We start from the raw sequence: 18,719 nt of genomic DNA, 5'->3' as shown, positions 1-18,719 counted from the left end.
CCCAGAGGTGCCCGTGGCCCCTGCCCTGCCCAGCACTGACCGTGCTCTCCTCGGCTCCCCAGGGCCACAAACCCCAAAGCCAGCTGCAGTCCTTCAGGGTCAGCGAGGTCTGACCCAGGCCACACTGGGAATCTGCTCCACAGATTCACACACAAAGCCAGATCTAATTCTGCTTGGAGACCTTCAGGGGAATGTGGAGTGCAAGGCAGTGCCAGTGCAGGAGGGGGAGAGGGAAAGGATAATCCCACACTTATTGCTTCTCTTTAAAGACCTTGGAGCAGAGCACTGGCAGTAAAGAACATGACAAATATACATATGTGAAGCAAGCCGCTTTTTCAGTGACTTTTGAAATGCTAATGTAATTATTAGTTAAACCAGAGCATTTACAAATTGCTTTGGCTATTTAGAAAAAATCTGGTTATGGCTGGACATGTCCTCAGGCCCCACAGCACTGGGTATGGACTGTGGAATGTGCTGGGACACCAAGGCTGCAGTCAAGTACCCAGAGCAGTCAGCAATTCATTTATTCTCCTAATTCATTCCTTCATTTATTTATTAGCAGGCCCGGAGCAGCTGGGGCTGCCCCTGAATCCCTGGCAGTGCCCAAGGCCAGGCTGGACACTGGGGCTGGAGCACCTGGGACAGTGGGAGGTGTCCCTGCCATGGCAGGGGTGGCACTGGGGGGGATTTGGGGTTCCTCTCAACCCAAACCATTCTATGAAATGACTTCATTTTCTGAAAGGTGCAAGTGAGCAGGGAGTGTGGTGGGGCTGCTGAAAGAATGGAAGATTCCTGGGTAAGGCAGCAAAGCCTTTGCTCCTGACCAGCCATCGTGGGGAGTTTAAACCCTGGCACAAGGAAAATGATTCCTTGTATCAAAGAATAGCAATTTAAACGTCTAAACAATAAAAAAAGATGGTCAGACACGGCCTGTGGGCAGCAGCTCCAGCCCCACATGGGCTGGACCCACGCAGGGCTGCTCAGATACTCCTGCAAGGACCAAGAACCCCAAAGCTGCCCCTGAAGCGGTGCCAGCAACCAGCAGCATCTCCCTCGGTGAGAACGCCCTTCTGGAGGCTCTGTGCCACCGCCAGCTCCTCTCCCCAGCCTTGCCCGGCCCGAGGGGGCTCCCCCGGTCCCTCCTCACGGCTCATCCCAGCGGAGAGCCCCGGGCAGGAGAGCCCCGGAGCGGGGCAGGGCCCGGGATGATCTCCGGCGTTCCTCCTCCGCAGCATTCCTTCAGAGCGGTGCCAGTTCGCATTTAATTAACTCGGTGACTGGAGCCAGCCAATTCTCGTTGCTACCGATGTGTCACAATTAGAACGGCGTTGCCATGGCAACTGCCCGGCGCATCATCACTCCTTCCCCGGCTGTGCGCAACCCTCGGGCTGTGCCACGCAGATGGGCGGTTATTGTCACGCTAAACTGGGAATGGGTAATCCCACCAAATACAAGATCATTTAGGTGCTCATTTAAATGAGATTTAATTACAAAAAGTCTATCGTTTCAGGAGCTGCCAAATTCCAGCCGTTCCCCGATCCCCCGTATCTTTGGGAGGCACCCGCGCGCATCAAGGCCAGCCCAGAGCACCAGGGAAGCGCTTCTCTCTTCATTATCTAACGCTGCCTTTTTATTGCAGGAATAAAGCAGATCTGCAGCTCAGATCGGCCGCTGCGGTGACAATTTCCTGCAGCACCCGAACCTGAGAGGTGATCCCGTCCTGCACCATCCCACGGCAGCTGCCACTGCTCAGCCCCAGCTCCGAGTCAACTCCGAAATTCCCTCCCACACTCAGTCAGTCAGACCCCGCGGACACCACCGCAATGCACTGCGAGGCGTTCCGAGCGTTTGGGGTGCTCAGACTGAGCAATCTGGGGAGAAAAACCCGAGTTTTACACCCAGATCAGCTCACACGTTTAACTCACCCCTGGCCTGACAGGCGCTAAGGAGCCGCAGACACGAACGTGAGTCTGGAGCTGATTAATGAGCTTGAAGAGGATAAAAAGCAGAGCCTGGTGCCTGCCTTGAGCGCTGTGAAAGCTCCCCGGAGCCGTTTGGTGCCCTCCTGCTCGGCACGGCTGCAGCCCCTCATCCCCGATCCCTGCGGGACGGGACGGAGCCTCCAGAGCCTGGGAACACAAAAGGGACTGGGGACAAACGGCACCTGCTGCCAGCGCTGGGACAGACAGCACCGAGCTGGGACAGACAGCACCGAGCTGGGACAGACAGCACCGAGCCGGGCAGACAGCACCGAGCTGGGACAGACAGCACTGAGCTGGGACAGACAGCACCGAGCCGGGACAGACAGCACTGAGCTGGGCTCTGCTCCAGGCTGAGCCAGGACAGACAGCACCGAGCTGGACAGACAGCACCGGGCTGGACAGACAGCACCGAGCCAGGACAGACAGCACCGGGCTGGGACAGACAGCACCGGGCTGGGACAGACAGCACCGAGTCGGGCAGACAGCACCGAGCTGGGACAGACAGCACCGGGCTGGGACAGACAGCACTGAGCTGGACAGACAGCACCGAGCCGGGACAGACAGCACCGAGCCGGGACAGACAGCACCGGGCTGGGACAGAGAGCACCGGGCTGGGACAGACAGCACCGAGCCGGGACAGACAGCACCGGGCTGGGACAGACAGCACCGGGCTGGGACAGACAGCACCGAGCTGGACAGACAGCATGGAGCTGGGACAGACAGCACCGGGCTGGGACAGACAGCACCAGGCTGGGACAGACAGCATGGAGCTGGGACAGACAGCACCGGGCTGGACAGACAGCACCAGGCTGGGACAGACAGCACCAGGCTGGGACAGACAGCACCGAGCCGGGACAGACAGCACCGAGCTGGGACAGACAGCACCAGGCTGGGACAGACAGCACCAGGCTGGGACAGACAGCACCGGGCTGGGACAGACAGCACCGAGCCGGGACAGACAGCATGGAGCTGGGACAGACAGCACCGGGCCGGGAGGGACAGACAGCACCGAGCTGGGCTCTGCTCTGAGCTGGGACAGACAGCACCAAGCTGGGCTGGGCCAAGCTGCTTTGCAGGGACCTGATTTGGTCAATGGGATTTTGGGACCAGTCCCCGCTGTTTTGGGGAGCCCCAGACCCCACTGGGCAGACGGCCAGGCCGGGCTGGGCTGGGCCCCAGGAAAGGCTGGCTCACTCTGATCAGATCCAGCCCAGGCGGGGCTCGGTCCCTTCCGCACCACCGGGGACATCTGCAGGCCTGACCTCCCTTCCTTATCTCCAGTCGTTATCAGAGTTCATCTTCCAGTCAATAAAACCCGCTAAAACAACATTGATTCTCAAGTTCTGGAGAATCAAATCACTTGACTTCCTTGGTCCTCCAATTAAGGCACCAGAATAAATCTTAACTACTCCCTAATACCGGTTTTCACAAGACTTTCTCCAGCTCTAATCACGTTTAAGCACCTTGGCTAAGGGAATTGATTTCCATTGCTTTTCCTTCCTGCCACCTAGGAGTCTGCTGAGCTTCCCGTGCCTCTCCCCCCCAGCTCCCTGCTGAATTACTGCTGCCAGCTCCGAGGTTCAGCAGGATCTGCTCCACCACTAAAAAGAGCTATCTTGTCTCCAAATGATATTTAATTATCTCCATTAAACATTACAGGCGGCTCTGATGCTGGAGATGTAAATCAGAGGAACAAGAGGAAGATGAGAGCATATTGTTCCTCGCTTGTTTTGTCCTCCTACTCCCTCTCTTAAATAAGTGTCTCTAGAGGTAAGGCCAGCGTGGAGCTTGTGAACACTCCAGTTATTCAATTTACACCACGCACATTATTTTTTACTGGTGAAACCATGAGACTCGGGGCCTGGGCAGGGCCAAGCCTCAGCTTTTCCTGCTGTGGCAGAGGCAGTTAAAGACTGAATGGATGGTGTTTAATGAGCAATTAACAGTGCAAGAAAAGCTGTTATTGCAGAAATACAAACACGCCCCAAATCACTTCGGACATGGTAGGGTTGGGACGCACATTTTTTGCTTTAGTCTACAAAAATTCACTGTTGTTTCTCTTTAACCTTCTGCCTCAAAGACAAAACATGAGGCAATTTCTATGACTGAGCATGATGGTTTCTGTTTTTATTATTATTACATGCCTGCTTAAGCCACTTCGAACAACAAATAAATCCTGCCAGTCGATATTTTTGCATCCATCTCTTACACCCAGAGAATCCTCCTACCTTCTGCTCTGCACTGGACTGGACTGGCCTTGCTGGGCTGGAGATGGTCCCTGCAGGGCAGCTCTGTTCTCCCCTGCCAAGCCAGCTGTGTCCAGCTCTGCTGTGCTCAGAGGAGCTGATGGTGGTGTCAGAGCAGCTCTCCAGGATCCTCAGAGGCCCTGCTGTGTGGAGAGGAGATTCCCTTCCCAGCGCCTGCAGCTCGGGGGTTTTTACTCATTTTGGAGGGAAAGGCTGAAAGAGGGTAGGTTTAGATTAGATACCAGGAAGGAATTCTTCCTGGCAGGGTGGGAAGCCTGGCAGTGCCCAGGGCCAGGCTGGACACTGGGGCTGGAGCACCTGGGACAGTGGGAGGTGTCCCTGCCATGGCAGGGCTGGCACTGGGGGGGATTTAGGATCCCTTCCAACCCAAACCATTCCATGGATGGCTGACTCCAAGGCTGAATGCTCTCTTCACCCACAGTGGTTTGGGGCAGGAGGGTGCCCTGGCAGTGCCCCTGGGAAGTCACTCACTCTCTGTGACACCCATCCCACGAGCAAGACTTCCCCTGGCCCTTCCTGCTCCTCCCCTGGCAGTTTCCCTTGCTCCTTCATTTGGTTCCTGTTTATTCTGAAACAAACAGAAGAAAACCTCCCCTCCAGCCACGAAGGATGCTCCTTCTGCAGGGGCTGCTCCATCTGGGGCCCTTTGCTCTCATCACCCCCTCACAGGGAGTGCCAGAGGTGCTCAAGGACCAATTCTTGCTGCTGAAAGCCCCGATGAGAGCAAAGCCTGACTCCAGCATCCACCTTCAGCAAGGAAATTGAGACCCATCTGCATAACTGCCACTGTACTGAAGGGGCCCTCCAGGCTTTGTTGCTGATGAGCTCAGAATCAGCAGCCATTATTCCTGCCTCCAAACACCAGATTGTGTTTGTACAACACGGGCACAGCCTGCCTGAGCTCTGCTCTCTCAGATCCGGGCTGGGCTGGCTCTGTGGGCTCTGGGATGCTCTGCAGGGTGATGAACTCACTCCAAACAAGGCAGCAGCAAAGGGAGCCGGGGCTTTCTGCAGCAGAACTCGCCCTGAGCTCCATTCCCCGGCCCCAGCAGAGCCCCCTGTCCCCTGGCTGAGCCTACAGGGGACAATCCTGCAGGGACTGGCACAGGGAGTGACCCACAGCACCCCCTGAAATGGGGCTCTCCTCAAACGTGCAGCTGGAAGAGGGTCAGGGCTGCAGGGATGGGTCAGTCCCTCTGGGGAACTCCCTCATCTTTGTGGTACACTTACCTTAACCCCTGCATCCACAGGACGTGCAAAATACTCATTAAAATCACAGAGTCCCCCCTGGGATCCCCAAAGCCCAGCAGGAGCCCGGCAGCAGCACCACGTTCACCTGCACATCACCTCCTGGGGTGCCCCACTCCCCCTGGCTCTGACACCCCCGGGTGGGCTCACCATGCCTGGGGAAATCCAGGGTCACAAACTGACCCTCCCCTGCCTGCAGCCCCTCATTTTGTGACTGATTCCTTCCTGCTCTATAACCCCACAGCCACAGCTCCCGTGGGTGGCTGCCCCGGGCCCAGCACTGCTCAGCCTTAGTCCCGAGCCAGGGCTTTGCAAGGCTGAGCTTTTCCCCCAGCAATTCAGAAAGTGGAAACCCCCAGCCCTGCCTGCAGCGTGGCACGGGCTGTGCAGGGGAAATGGTGCTGTCAGCCCAGTGGGTTTGACACCCAGGGACAGCACAAGGCAGGCACAGAGCAAAGTTTCATCAACACAGTAATTACTGCCCGGACTCCAGGAGCCGCAATTATTTCCCGGTGAGGGGCTGTCAGCTGGTGCTGCAGATAAGAACTGGTGATAGGGCTGCCAGGGCCGTGCAGGGCTGGCTTTTCAGATGCAAAACCCTCCTGGCAATGCTACATTTTCCAAAAAAAAACAAAAAGAGGAACAAAAAAAGTACGTGTCAACACTATGCATTAAACACCTACAGGTTTTTTCCTTTAAAAATTGTGTTGCTTTTTAGCCAGAGGCAGTTAAGCATGCACCAGAAATTCCAGGGGAAAAGAGACCTTCCCTGCCCACTTCTCCTCTTGTGACAGGAAGGGTGTGCAGAGGGCAGGGGCAGCTGTGCCACAGCCAGGCCCACAGTGGAAAAGCTCCCCAGTGTCCCCAGAGCTGCTGCTGCAGTCACACAGAGCCTGCCAGGCCTGGGGCTGCTGCTGAACGGGCACAAGGGGACAGAGCAGCTGGGGAGGAGCTGGGCCCAGCTGCCAGGGCTGCCCCAGGGCCATGGAGGGAGGCTCAGGCTGGATTTTGGGAAAGGCTCATCCCCAGAGGGTGCTGGCAGTGCCCAGGCTAACCAGGAATGGGCACAGCCCCAGAGCTCCAGGAGTGCCGGGGGTGCCAGGGAGGGATTTGGGTGTGTGCAGGGCCAGGGGCTGGGCTGGGGGATCCCTGTGGGTCCCTTCCAGCTCAGGATATTCTCTGATTTCCACCTCTGCGATGCCCTCTCCTTTCTGGCTTCCATTTATGTTCCCATCTTCCAAATAATTTCTCTTTTCTGTCTCCTCAGCACAGCTGGGAATGGAAAAGGCTGGAATTATCACAGCAAAGAGATCCCTCAGTGCCAACATCAGACATCAAAGCAGCCACTCAGAGGCTTCAAAGGGTCCCTGGTGACACAGCAGCCCCTGGGGACAGGGATGAAGTCACTTCTGCTTAACTGAGCCTGTGTCCCCCGTGAGACAGCAGCAAACCCAGCGTGGTCCTGATCCCCCTGGCACAGAGAGCTCTCCAAAACCCAAACATTTCACCTGTGGGCTGGGGTTCATCCCCTGCCAGCTCTGCCCTCCCTGGCACACAGAGCTCTCCAAACCCCAAACATTTCACCCATGGGCTGGGGTCCATGCCCTGCCAGCTCTGCTCTCCCCTGGCACAGAGAGCTCTCCCAAACCCAAACATTTCACCCATGGGCTGGGGTCCATGCCCTGCCAGCTCTGCCCTCCCTGCAGAGCTCTGTGCCTGCTCCACCTGCTCTGCTGGTGGCACTGCTGGCTGGGGGAGCCCCCCCTGCCAGGTAATTATGTGGAACACGATTGTGGCCTTGGGCTCCTCCTGCTCAGTGTTTGCAATTAGGTTTTACTACAAAAGCACATATTAACATTAAAGGAGCATTACAATGCAGCAAATGTGATAAAGCAGAGCCACGATACCTGCACCTTCTGCTTCTGTTCTTCCAAGAATCATAATCACCGTTAATTTATGGTCTTCTGAGGAGCATCTAATTACTGCAATCAGCCCTGACTTCACTCTGAGTGTGCAGGTGTGACTGCCCTGCCTGCCCTGCCTGCACACAGACACCGACCTGCATCCTCAGTGGCCCCGCTGAGCCCGGGCAGTGCTGGGGGGAATGCCCTGCCAGGACCCTGCAGAGGCAGGAATCCCTCCCCAGAGAGCCCTGCAGGGAACCCAGCACTCTGGCTCACCTTTTTATTCCCAAATGTCTTCATCTTTTCAGGACACCCTGTGAGGAGCAGAGGCTCCTTCCCCAGCCATCCCTGGCACGTCCAGCTCCAGTGCCAGCTCCAGAACCCTCCCCAGACCCCAGTGCCAACTCCTGAACCCTTCCCAAACCCAGTGCCAACTCCAGAACCCTTCCCAAACCCCAGTGCCAACTCCTGAACCCTTCCCAAACCCAGTGCCAACTCCAGAACCCTTCCCAAACCCCAGTGCCAGCTCCAGAACCCTCCCCAAACCCCAGTGCCAGCTCCAGAACCCTTCCCAAACCCCAGTGCCAGCTCCAGAACCCTTCCCAAACCCCAGTGCCAGCTCCAGAACCCTTCCCAAACCCCAGTGCCAGCTCCAGAACCCTTCCCAAACCCAGTGCCAACTCCAGAACCCTTCCCAAACCCCAGTGCCAGCTCCAGAACCCTTCCCAAACCCCAGTGCCAGGTCCCCCCTTCTCTCCCCTGCACCTGAGTGTGAGCTGGGGCACACCCACCACCCCAGGTGCCCAAGTCCAGGCCCCAAGGCTCCCTTGCCATTTTTCTTTCTCTTTGGCAGCCTTGGGGGCAGAGGGAGCTGTGGCAGAGCCCCTGGTGACTCCTGAGGGACCCTGAGCACTGGGATCCAGCCTGGCCAGGAATATTCTGTATTTCCTGGGGTGTTCTCTCCTCCAGGAGCCTCAGAGGCCACAGCCCAACCCTGGCCAGGGGTGCTGGGTCTGTGAGTGTCTGTCCAGGGAGCAGAGCTCCCCAGAGCAGCAGGGAGAGGAGAACAGAGATCAGAACCTGGATACCTGCAGCACTTCAATGCCACAGGTGGGAACCCTGAGCTCCTGCTTAGGGTTAACCCCTGGCAGCAGTGACACCATAAAAACCTCTCAGTGTGGCTGTGTGTGACTGCTCACAGCCCCACTTCCAGGGGGGAGGCTGAGGAATGCAGGAGGTAACAAAGGAAACCTCACTGAGAACTTTGCCCAGGAATTTTTGTTCAGTTTGGAAATTAGAACTGAAACCCTGCAGACATTCAAAGGTTTTCACAAGGGTTTTTTTACACTTTCCAGCAGTGTTGTTATATAACCTGATAATAACCTAGGCCAGGAACACCTTTGCAGTGAAGTCATCAGCCTTCCAAGAATCCCACTGAGTGTTTCACCCCGAGGTGCCAGAGATCACCTAATTTCTCCTCAGTTAAAAGGTGGGACTCCAGCTCTCCACAAAGGGGATTTTCTTGACCAGCCTGTGCTCTGGGGCTCTCCAGAGCTGGTGGCTCCAGCCTGGAGCTCTGAACTGCCACGAGGGGAAGCTGAGTCAGCTCAGGTGTGACTCCAACCCCAGATCCCCAAACTCCAGGCTGTCCTCAGGGGGACAGTCCAGGCTGGATGGAATGAGGAACTTCAGCACCTGAACATGCACACAATGAAGTGATGGGTGAAGTGAAAGTGCATCAATGAGAAATTCATGGCGTCAGAATCCCCCTTGAAACAAAAATTATAAAAAAATTGAAACAAAAGCTTCAATCCACACAAGCTGTCCCTGGGAGAGCCCCAAATCACGGCAGAGCCAGGCACATTCCCTGGGAGCCTCAAACCTGGGCTCCTCCACCATCCCACAGTGTGAAACTCCAACAAATGTTGCATTAAATTCCTCATAACTCCCAGATCCACACATGTAGAGTTGCTATAGCAACTGTCAGCCCAGGCCTTCCCAAGAGAGAAAATAAAAGTGTGTCCTACCTGGCTAATTGCTATTTGTGTTACAGAGAATTGAAGGGTAACTTAGTTCCACCAAAAAATAGCACAGAGACTGAAGTGCTCCTGTGCTAATGTGACATTATTTAATCTGAACAAGGACCCATTTTGCATGTGTCTTCAAATTATAGTATTTATGGAACACTCCACACAATAAGTAAAAGTGTTGCTGCCAAATATGCCTGACTTGCCCTGCTTATTGATTTGAATAAAAGGGGCACTGAAAAAAATAGAGAAACAAGAAGGAAGGTGGAAGAGCTGATGGGATTAGGCACTTCAAATTTCATTACAAAACCTACAAACCCCCCCAAAAAAACCCCAACAGTTTACAACTGAAAGTTCATGCAGAAATAAGCTGATGGAAGGTGACAGCTCTTTTCCCTATTTCAACTTTTCCCTATTTCTCATCGCTGCAGGAAGAACAAAGCTCCCAGGCAGGACAGCCACACTGGCTGAACAAGTCACCCCTCACTCAGAGGCACAATTAGAACTTTTTTAACTTGCAAAAAGCCCTGAAGATCATTGAAGAGAAGAACCCCACTGGCAGGATGTATTTCAGCACGCTGACAGCTCTCACTGGCTTGTGAACATCCAGCAATGCGTTTGTTTAATCTTAGCACAATTACTAAATAAAAGCAATCAGAGCTCTGAGGCAGCAGAACCTCTCTGAAACATGAAAACATAACAATGACATCTCTGTCTCTGCCAGCCCAATGACACAATCTGAGAAAATGAGATTTTGGGGGAATATTCAGCTTCCCTGGGCACCAGGCCTCCCCACCCTCACAGGGTGGAATTCCCTACATATATCCAGTCTAAATCTCCTCTCCTTCAGCTAAAGGCCACAGTGGCTTTCCATCAAGCACACTCTGAAGGAAGGACCTTTCTGAGCAGGGACAGCACACGCCCTGCCCCAGAGCTGTCCTGCTCCTCCAAGCTGACACAGCATTTTCAGCTTCAAATGCATATTTGAACCTGAAATACACAACTTCAGGTTCAAATCAGGTTCAATTGTGTGCCTAGGAAAACAGCCCCAGAGCTGCAGTGCCCAGGGCACACACTCCATCCAGGGTATCCCAGCCCCAGAGCTGCAGTGCCCAGGGCACACAATCCATCCAGGGTAACAGCCCCAGAGCAGGGCACAGTGCCCAGGGCACACAATCCATCCAGGGTAACCCAGCCCCAGAGCTGCAGTGCCCAGGGCACACAATCCATCCAGGATAACAGCCCCAGAGCTGCACAGTGCCCAGGAAGGAGCAGGGCACACAATCCATCCAGGGTAACCCAGCCCCAGAGCTGCAGTGCCCAGGGCACACAATCCATCCATCCAGGGAACAGCCCCAGATCTGCAGTGCCCAGGCAGGCACTGGGAGCTCTGTAGCCCAGCCATGGAACCCCAGGTGTGCTGCACCGTGGGAAGGATGAGCACATCCCACATCCCTGGGCTCCACGTGCTGCATCACCAAAGCAAGCCCATAAATCACAGCTGAGCCACAGATCACAACCAGCCATGCCTTCTCTCCATCTCTGATGTGGACAAAGAAACAGGGTGAGTGAACTCAAGCTGCAAAAACATCTGAAATCTGCTTTTACCACATGCCACCTCCCATGTGCCTCATGGCTCATCTCCATCCTGGAGAAACTCAGATTTCTGGCCTTCCTCCTCCTGCTGCAGCAGCTCCTGCTTGAATTATTCACCTTTTATGAATTACCTGCAGCACTTTGCTAGAGGTTTGGTTTTTTGTTGTTGGAGGTGTTATTTCCTACCTTGAACAAGGCAGGTGTTTACAATATGCCTTCCACCCAACAACATTATGCTTGTATTTATCGATAGAATAAAACAAATCCATCCCCTGGAACCCCAGGGTTATACATCACCCCATTCCTCAGCTGAAGAGATCATGCTGCATGAGATTTTTCAGCAGGTGCAATTTCCATTTCAGCAGACGTGCGTGGCCAAGCTAAGGCACAATATTTTCCAGAGGAAATATCTGACAGGAAATCAGTGGCAAGCACCAAAAAGCACAATCCCTGCACCCCCACCCAAAAGGAGTGCCAGGAAAGGAGGAAAAGCAGCAAAGCTCCTGCAGCACAGCCCTGGGCAGGGCAGGAGGGGGAAGCCCCAGGAGCAGGAGCTGGGCACTGAGCCTGGTCACAGAGCTCAGGAGCTGCACAGCCCTGCAGGGACACAGGGACACAGGGAGAGGGACACAGGGAGACAGGGACACAGGCTGGGGTGGGGGGGTAAAAGAGACTGACACCAGTTCAGGACAGCCCAGTAATGCCACTCCTCTCCAAATACACTTGGTGGTGTTTGCCAAATCCCTCTGAAATGACAGCTTTTCTCCAGGGAGAAGTCAAGGTGAATCTGCATCATGGAGCACCAGCTGGAGCCACTGGGCTCAGCCCCTGGAGCTCAGGACAGGCCCTTTACACCGTGGTGTAAGTGTGTCCTGGGGCTGCTCTGTGAGCAGAGCACTCATCAGACTCCACACTGCCCGCAGGTCCCGAGGCACAGGAGCCCACCTGAGTATTTTTTTGACAGTTCTCTCGCTCACATCTTGTATTCAAAATGATTTAGTTAGGAGATGCCTCTTTGTGGGTAATATGACAGCTAATTCCCACTTATCCTACTGTAAAGAAACAATTGAAATAGATGCAACAATAAAACTAACGGCTAACGTGATTGCTATTGATCATTTGCCAGCTTTTAAATGAATGGCCCACGAGCTAAACGGGGAAGGAAAACAGTGCCACGGATTGCCCTGAGTCAGGAACGAGCTGCCTGGAGAGCTCAGCTGGAAATCCACGGAAAGCTGAGCACCGGCACGTGGCTACGACCACAGCGGGTCCTGGGCACTCTCACCTACCTTTTCTGCTGACTGGGCAGTGCCAAAAAATATTGGAATGAAGGCAAGCCATACTATACAGGTAGTGTACATAGTGAATCCAATGGGTTTGGCTTCATTAAAATTCTCTGGGACCCCCCGAGTCTTGATGGCATACACAGTGCACGTCACCATGAGCAGAATGCTATAACCCAAGGAACAAATGATCTGTAGATCCGTAATGTCGCACTTGAGCACTCCTCTGGCCTGCTCGGGGTTCATAGTCTTCTGCTCATCGTAATCCACGATGATGTTGGGCGGGTCCACCGCGAACCAGACGAAGACGCCCAGCAGCTGGACGGAGATGAGGCTGGAGGCGATGGCCAGCTGCGAGGTGGGGCTGATCAGCCGCGGCGCCGTCACCGACTTCTTGCCCTGCTCGAAGATGCGGTAGATGCGGTTGGTCTTGGTGAGCAGCGCCGCGTAGCTGATGCACATGCCCAGCCCCAGGAAGATCCTGCGGAAGGAGCAGACGGCCACGTCGGGCTTGGCGATCATCAGGAAGGTGATGATGTAGCACAGGAAGATGCCCGTCAGCAGCACGTAGCTGAGCTCGCGGCCCGAGGCGCGCACGATCGGCGTGTCGTTGTAGCGGATGAAGGTGGCCACCACGAAGATGGTGGCCACGATGCCCAGCATGGCCAGGAAGACGGGGATGACGGCCCAGGGCGAGTGCCACTCCAGCTTGATGATGGGGATGGAGCGGCAGCCGGTGCGGTTCTCGTTGGGCCGCTCGTTGTAGGAGCACAGCAGGCAGGTGACCTCGTCGGCCTGGTACTGGTAGCCGTCACACAGCTCGCAGTGCCAGCAGCACGGCATGCCCTTCACCATCTTCTTCCTCTCGCCCGGCCGGCACGGCTGGCTGCACACCGAGGGGGGCACGGCACGCACGCCCCCGCCCCACTGCATCTCCTCGATCTGTGGGACAGGGACAAACAGGCTCGGGGTTAGGCCTGGCTTAGGGCTGGTTTGGAGCTGGCTTAGGGCTGGTTTAGGGCTGGCTGCACACCGAGGGGGGCACAGAATATACACCCCTGCCCCACTGCATCTCCTCAATCTGTGGGACAGGGACAAACAGGCTCGGGGTTAGGCCTGGCTTAGGGCTGGTTTAGGGCTGGCTGCACACCGAGGGGGGCACAGAATATACACCCCTGCCCCACTGCATCTCCTCGATCTGTGGGACAGGGACAAACAGGGTCAGGGTTAGGCCTGGCTTAGGGCTGGTTTGGAGCTGGTTTAGGGCTGGTTTGGAGCTGGCTTAGGGCTGGCTGCACACCGAGGGGGGCACAGAATATACACCCCTGCCCCACTGCATCTCCTCAATCTGTGGGATAGGGACAAACAGGCTCGGGGTTAGGGCTGGCAGGCACAGACGTGAGCTGGGAAGGAAGGGAGGGGACTCGGGGAGCCCCAACACACAAACCCCAAGTGGATAAAGTTCCCACGGGCAGAATCCTGGAACCCCATGCTGGTGCCTCTGTGTGAGCCCTAACTGTGCTCACTGCCTCCATTTCTCATTTCTATTGCTCGTTAAGTCTGATGGAATGACATCCAAGCCCGGATAAAGCACATGAGAATTATCAACAACGCTGCAAACCTTGAGGGAAGGCAGGACTTCCACTTGCAAGGCTGCTTCCCACAAACCTGGGGGCTTCTTACAGAGATCTCCCCTCCTGGAACTGCTCCTGACCAGGGGAAGGTGTGAAATGAGGCGGGGATGTGTTTCTGTAGGGCATGGGATCAGTGGGAATGGGGGAAGGCCTGCTACACAAGCCAGGTGAGAAATATGAAGGACAAAGAAAATGGTCATCACTGAGAAAAGCAATAACTAGATCATATTTCATTTCAAAGCCACATTCAGCTTTTGAAATACCACATGTGCTTCTGGGAATGCAAATGATAAATGATTACGTTAAATACAAGGAAAGTCTCACTTACTCTGCAGTCTGGAGAGTCCTGAACTCCAAGGTAGGCAACAAAGGCTCCCAAGTACTGTGGAAAACTGGGCTCACAAATCATTTCAAACCATGCCCCACTGAAGCCACTCAGCAGCCCCCAAGGACAGGGAAGGTTTAGGCTGGAGCCCCAAGGGAACAGTCCAGCCTGGGAAGGCCCTGGCATTCCCAGCACCACTGCCAGCCCAGCAGCTGCTCTGTGCGTGTGTGTCCCTTCCAAACATAAAACCTGAACCCCTGGATAGATGTGAGTAAGTGCCATTAAAAACAACATTTCAGCTATTTTTCCTTAGGGCACTCAAATGCTGACAAGCTCCATGATTCTCCCTACAAGCAGTCAAAGTCCTCAGATGAGTTTCTTGAATCAGCTGCCGTAATTATTCAGACAGACAGGAAGACTTGGATAGGCAAGTCTTAAACTGAAGGATTAAGTTGCACTTTCCTAATTTAAACCAAAATAAATCCTGTATCATCTTCATTTTATATTTGTGAAAACACAAACCCTGAAGTCACACTCTGCTCACACACGGGAGTACCAAGAGCCTTTCTGTGCATGCTGCAAACATAATCCTCAATAAGAGATATTCTAGAGGTCTGCCACTGCCCGGGAAACTCCATTAACCTTCAGCGTTCTGGGGAAGAGGAGAGATCCAGGAACTGTGCAGCTGCAGGAGGCAAAGGAGCTGCTGCTAAAGGGAGCACAAAGACTCATTAAAATCAACCCAACCCATCTGGGGATCCTGACCCAGTCTGCAGGAGTGAAATGATTTCCACCCATTTCCCACGTGGAATGTCTTCATTACCACGGACTGATGAACGTGCTGTCATAGCCCTGCTTCCCTTGTGGGCACAAAAGGATGGATTTCCATCTTCTCAGCCCTAGTGCATGGCACTGCTGGCACCTGGGACAGCCCAAAGGTACCTCACCCTGCACAGATGCTCTGTGGAAGGAGATGAAGAGAGGAAGGATTGGGAGGGAGGGAGGAAGGATCGGGAGGGAGGGAGAGAAGGAAGGGAAGGAAGGGAAGGAAGGAAAGGAAGGAAAGGAAGGAAAGGAAGGAAAGGAAGGAAAGGAAGGAAAGGAAGGAAAGGAAGGAAAGGAAGGAAAGGAAGGAAAGGAAGGAAAGGAAGGAAAGGAAGGAAAGGAAGGAAAGGAAGGAAAGGAAGGAAAGGAAGGAAAGGAAGGAAAGGAAGGAAAGGAAGGAAAGGAAGGAAAGGAAGGAAAGGAAGGAAAGGAAGCTGCCCCTGCTCCCACACATCCCCAGCTCCTGAATGCCTCCAGCAGGAGGACTGCCTCCACTCACAATATATACTCTCATTATGTTCACTATAGAACAAACATTAACAAGAAATGCTTAGTCTGTCTCATAAGGCCTAATGTAATTGTTCATTTTAATGAATAAAGGAACTCAATATCTGGGATAATTCAAACATTGCTGCTTTGCTTCCCTCCGCCACAAACATTTCCATAATAAGCCATTTGTTCTGAACTTAATTGTTTCGTGCAATGTTTGATTAAAATAAAAATCAGTACAAAAATAATTACATTAGTGGTAATTAACCTACTCAGGGAAGAAAATAGCCACGTTCCCTGATCCCACTTTCATAATGACGGTGCCATTAATTTCAGGGACACACAGAAGCCAGCGGCGAGGACCGGGCTCAGATTTATTGCCGCCTCCAGACTGCAGCTCCTAACTCAGCAGTTCAGACATTTGTGTATATTCCACTTTGCAGACAGCAATATTTGCATGACTTAGCTCTTCAGGCTCAGCTATTAATGTCTTGTAATTAGTCTCTAAATCCAGGGATTTACCGTGATAATGGTTTTAAGCTAAGAGTATGTCAATAACACATCCTCAGCAGAGTCTTCTGCAAAATATCAACTGGAATCCCCTCAAGAGATGACAGTGGTGATAAGCCAGAGTGCCAGAGAGGATGCAGAGCTGCATGGAGCTCCTTTGCATTTCCCTGCCTGCAGGGAGTGCTGGGGAAGCCTTGCCCAGCCCCGAGCCTGCAAGGGGTGAAGGCAAAACCCCACCAGGTCTGGCTCGTGCCAAACACATCCTGCACTGAGCAGAGCAGCCCTAACACCTCTGCAGGCTGACACAGAGCTCCCAGGGACTCCAAACTCCCTCAAAACAGAAGGAGTGTTCCTGCAGCAGCAGCAGCAGCAGGTGAGCTCTGGGAAGGGCAGTGGGAACTGACACTGCTCCATCCCATCGCATTATCCCATCCCTTCCCACCCCATTATGCCAGGCCATGCCATCATCCCACCCTATTAACCCATCCCATGGATCCCATTATCCCATGGATCCCATTATCCCATGGATCCCATCCCATCCCATGGATCCCATCCCATCCCATGGATCCCATTATCCCATGGATCTCATTATCCCATGGATCCCATCCCATCCCATGGATCCCATTATCCTATGGATCCCATGGATCCCATTATCCCACGGATCCCATTATCCCACGGATCCCATTATCCCATGGATCCCATGGATCCCATTATCCCACGGATCCCATTATCCCATCCCATGGATCCCATTACCCCATGGATCCCATTATCCCATGGATCCCATTATCCCACGGATCCCATTATCCCATCCCAGCCCTCCATGGGGTCCCCCAGCACGGTCCCAGCCCAGCCCCTGGGTGCTCCCTGCCCCTCCCAGCACTGCTCCCCCACCCCAGAAGGAGGCAGAGATCTCTCCTGCCTCCTCTTTGGTGCTGCCACAAGAATCAGTTCTTAACCCTCCTTTATTTCCCTTTCATTTCTACTCTTCCTTTTCTTTTGTTTAGTATTTGTCACCTGTTTCCAGCAGCCCTGCTGCTCTGCCCCAGCAGCACTGAGAGCTCTCTGAGCACTCACAGCACCATCTTTAATGAGATCCCAGGGCCATTTGTTCTACATTAAAGCAAGGACATTTCCAGCACACCACTGATGGAGAGAAAAATGCTTAATCCGCAGTTTTTGCAAAAATGCTTATTATTATACATTTCTGTTGACTCACAATAAAATGGAAAATTAATTATTTTAATGCTTTTATATCTGCCTACAGCTTTGTGTTGTCTTCTCACTAATGGAAGGGGGTGGACCATGCATCTTCAGTACTCATCCTGCAGCCCCTGCATAATATTTTTTTAATTGAAAAAAGAGCATGTGCTTCCAAACGTGCATTTATAACACACAGCTCTCATCTCTTTAAATTGATCAGCTAGGGCAAAACTATCTTCTGAAAGCAGAGCTAATCCAAGGCAACTTTTTATCCTAAAGTGGCTTAGGATGAGGGGAAATGTGATTTATCACAGAATCCCAAACTGGTTTGGACATCAAGTCCCACCCAGCGCCACCCTGGCACGGCAGGGACACCTCCCCCTGTCCCAGGTGCTCCCAGTGCCCAGTCCCAGGCCCTGCAGGAGCCAGGGCAGCCCCAGCAGAGATTTACCTGTGCAGGAGCCAGGGCAGCCCCAGCAGAGATTTACCTGTGCAGGAGCCAGGGCAGCCCCAGCAGAGATTTACCTGTGCAGGAGCCAGGGCAGCCCCAGCAGAGATTTACCTGTGCAGGAGCCAGGGCAGCCCCAGCAGAGATTTACCTGTGCAGGAGCCAGGGCAGCCCCAGCAGAGATTTACCTGTGCAGGAGCCAGGGCAGCCCCAGCAGAGATTTTACCTGTGCAGGAGCCAGGGCAGCCCCAGCAGAGATTTACCTGTGCAGGAGCCAGGGCAGCCCCAGCAGAGATTTACCTGTGCAGGAGCCAGGCCAGCCCCAGCAGAGATTTACCTGTGCAGGAGCCAGGGCAGCCCCAGCAGAGATTTACCTGTGCAGGAGCCAGGCCAGCCCCAGGCAGGCCCCCAGCCCCAGCACAGAGCAGCTGCCATGCAGCTCCTGTTCCTCACCTGCTCAGTGCCCCACACCTGCACAGCCCAGGTGAGCCCCCAGGAACGAGCCTGGGTGACCACAGCCCATCGAGAAGCAGCTCCAGCAATTCTGGTTTTTCCCCTGAAAACTCCTTTTCAGAGTTTTTCATGGCACAGCCAGGAGTCAACCTTCCCTAAGGTTTGAGGACAGGATTAGCCCTTTATCTTTGTTTATCTCTCTTATGGGCCAGGAAAGCTGGCCTTTATTTATCCTCCTCATTCCCCAGCTGGGTCAAGGAGCAGCATTTCCCAGCCCCACTGTTTGGTGCTGGCTTTCCCCTCCTGAAGCCTCAGCATCAATGGAGAGTGATTTCCTCACCACATCTCTTGTGCAAGGCAGAACAGCACAGGGCAGGGAGGGAGGATGAAAGAAATACAAAATACTGAGGGAGATTGAGTACCCAGCTCATTTAAGCCCTAATTAGATTGCTGCAGTGATATTAATAGTACTAATAATATTAAATTATCCTGCTCAGGTTATGCTCAGTCAACTGGGCCCTGAAAGAA

The 18,719-nt window shown here is 53.8% G+C and overlaps 1 protein-coding gene across 1 annotated transcript in view; it reads right to left on the bottom strand.

Moving 5' to 3' along the window:
• The window catches only part of GRM7 (glutamate metabotropic receptor 7), a gene marked incomplete at its 3' end in the record, with an annotated part of 165,023 nt that overhangs the window by 16,395 nt on the left and 129,909 nt on the right, over positions 1–18,719 (bottom strand). The window contains exon 8 of the mRNA XM_084214301.1: positions 12,314–13,249. Coding sequence (XP_084070427.1) covers positions 12,314–13,249 — 936 coding nt within the window. The remainder of the gene's footprint in view (positions 1–12,313; positions 13,250–18,719) is intronic.

The sequence above is a fragment of the Fringilla coelebs genome (genome assembly GCF_963513975.1).
Source record: "Fringilla coelebs genome assembly, chromosome: 13".
NCBI lineage: Eukaryota > Metazoa > Chordata > Aves > Passeriformes > Fringillidae > Fringilla > Fringilla coelebs.
This window is presented reverse-complemented; position numbering and strand designations above follow the sequence as displayed.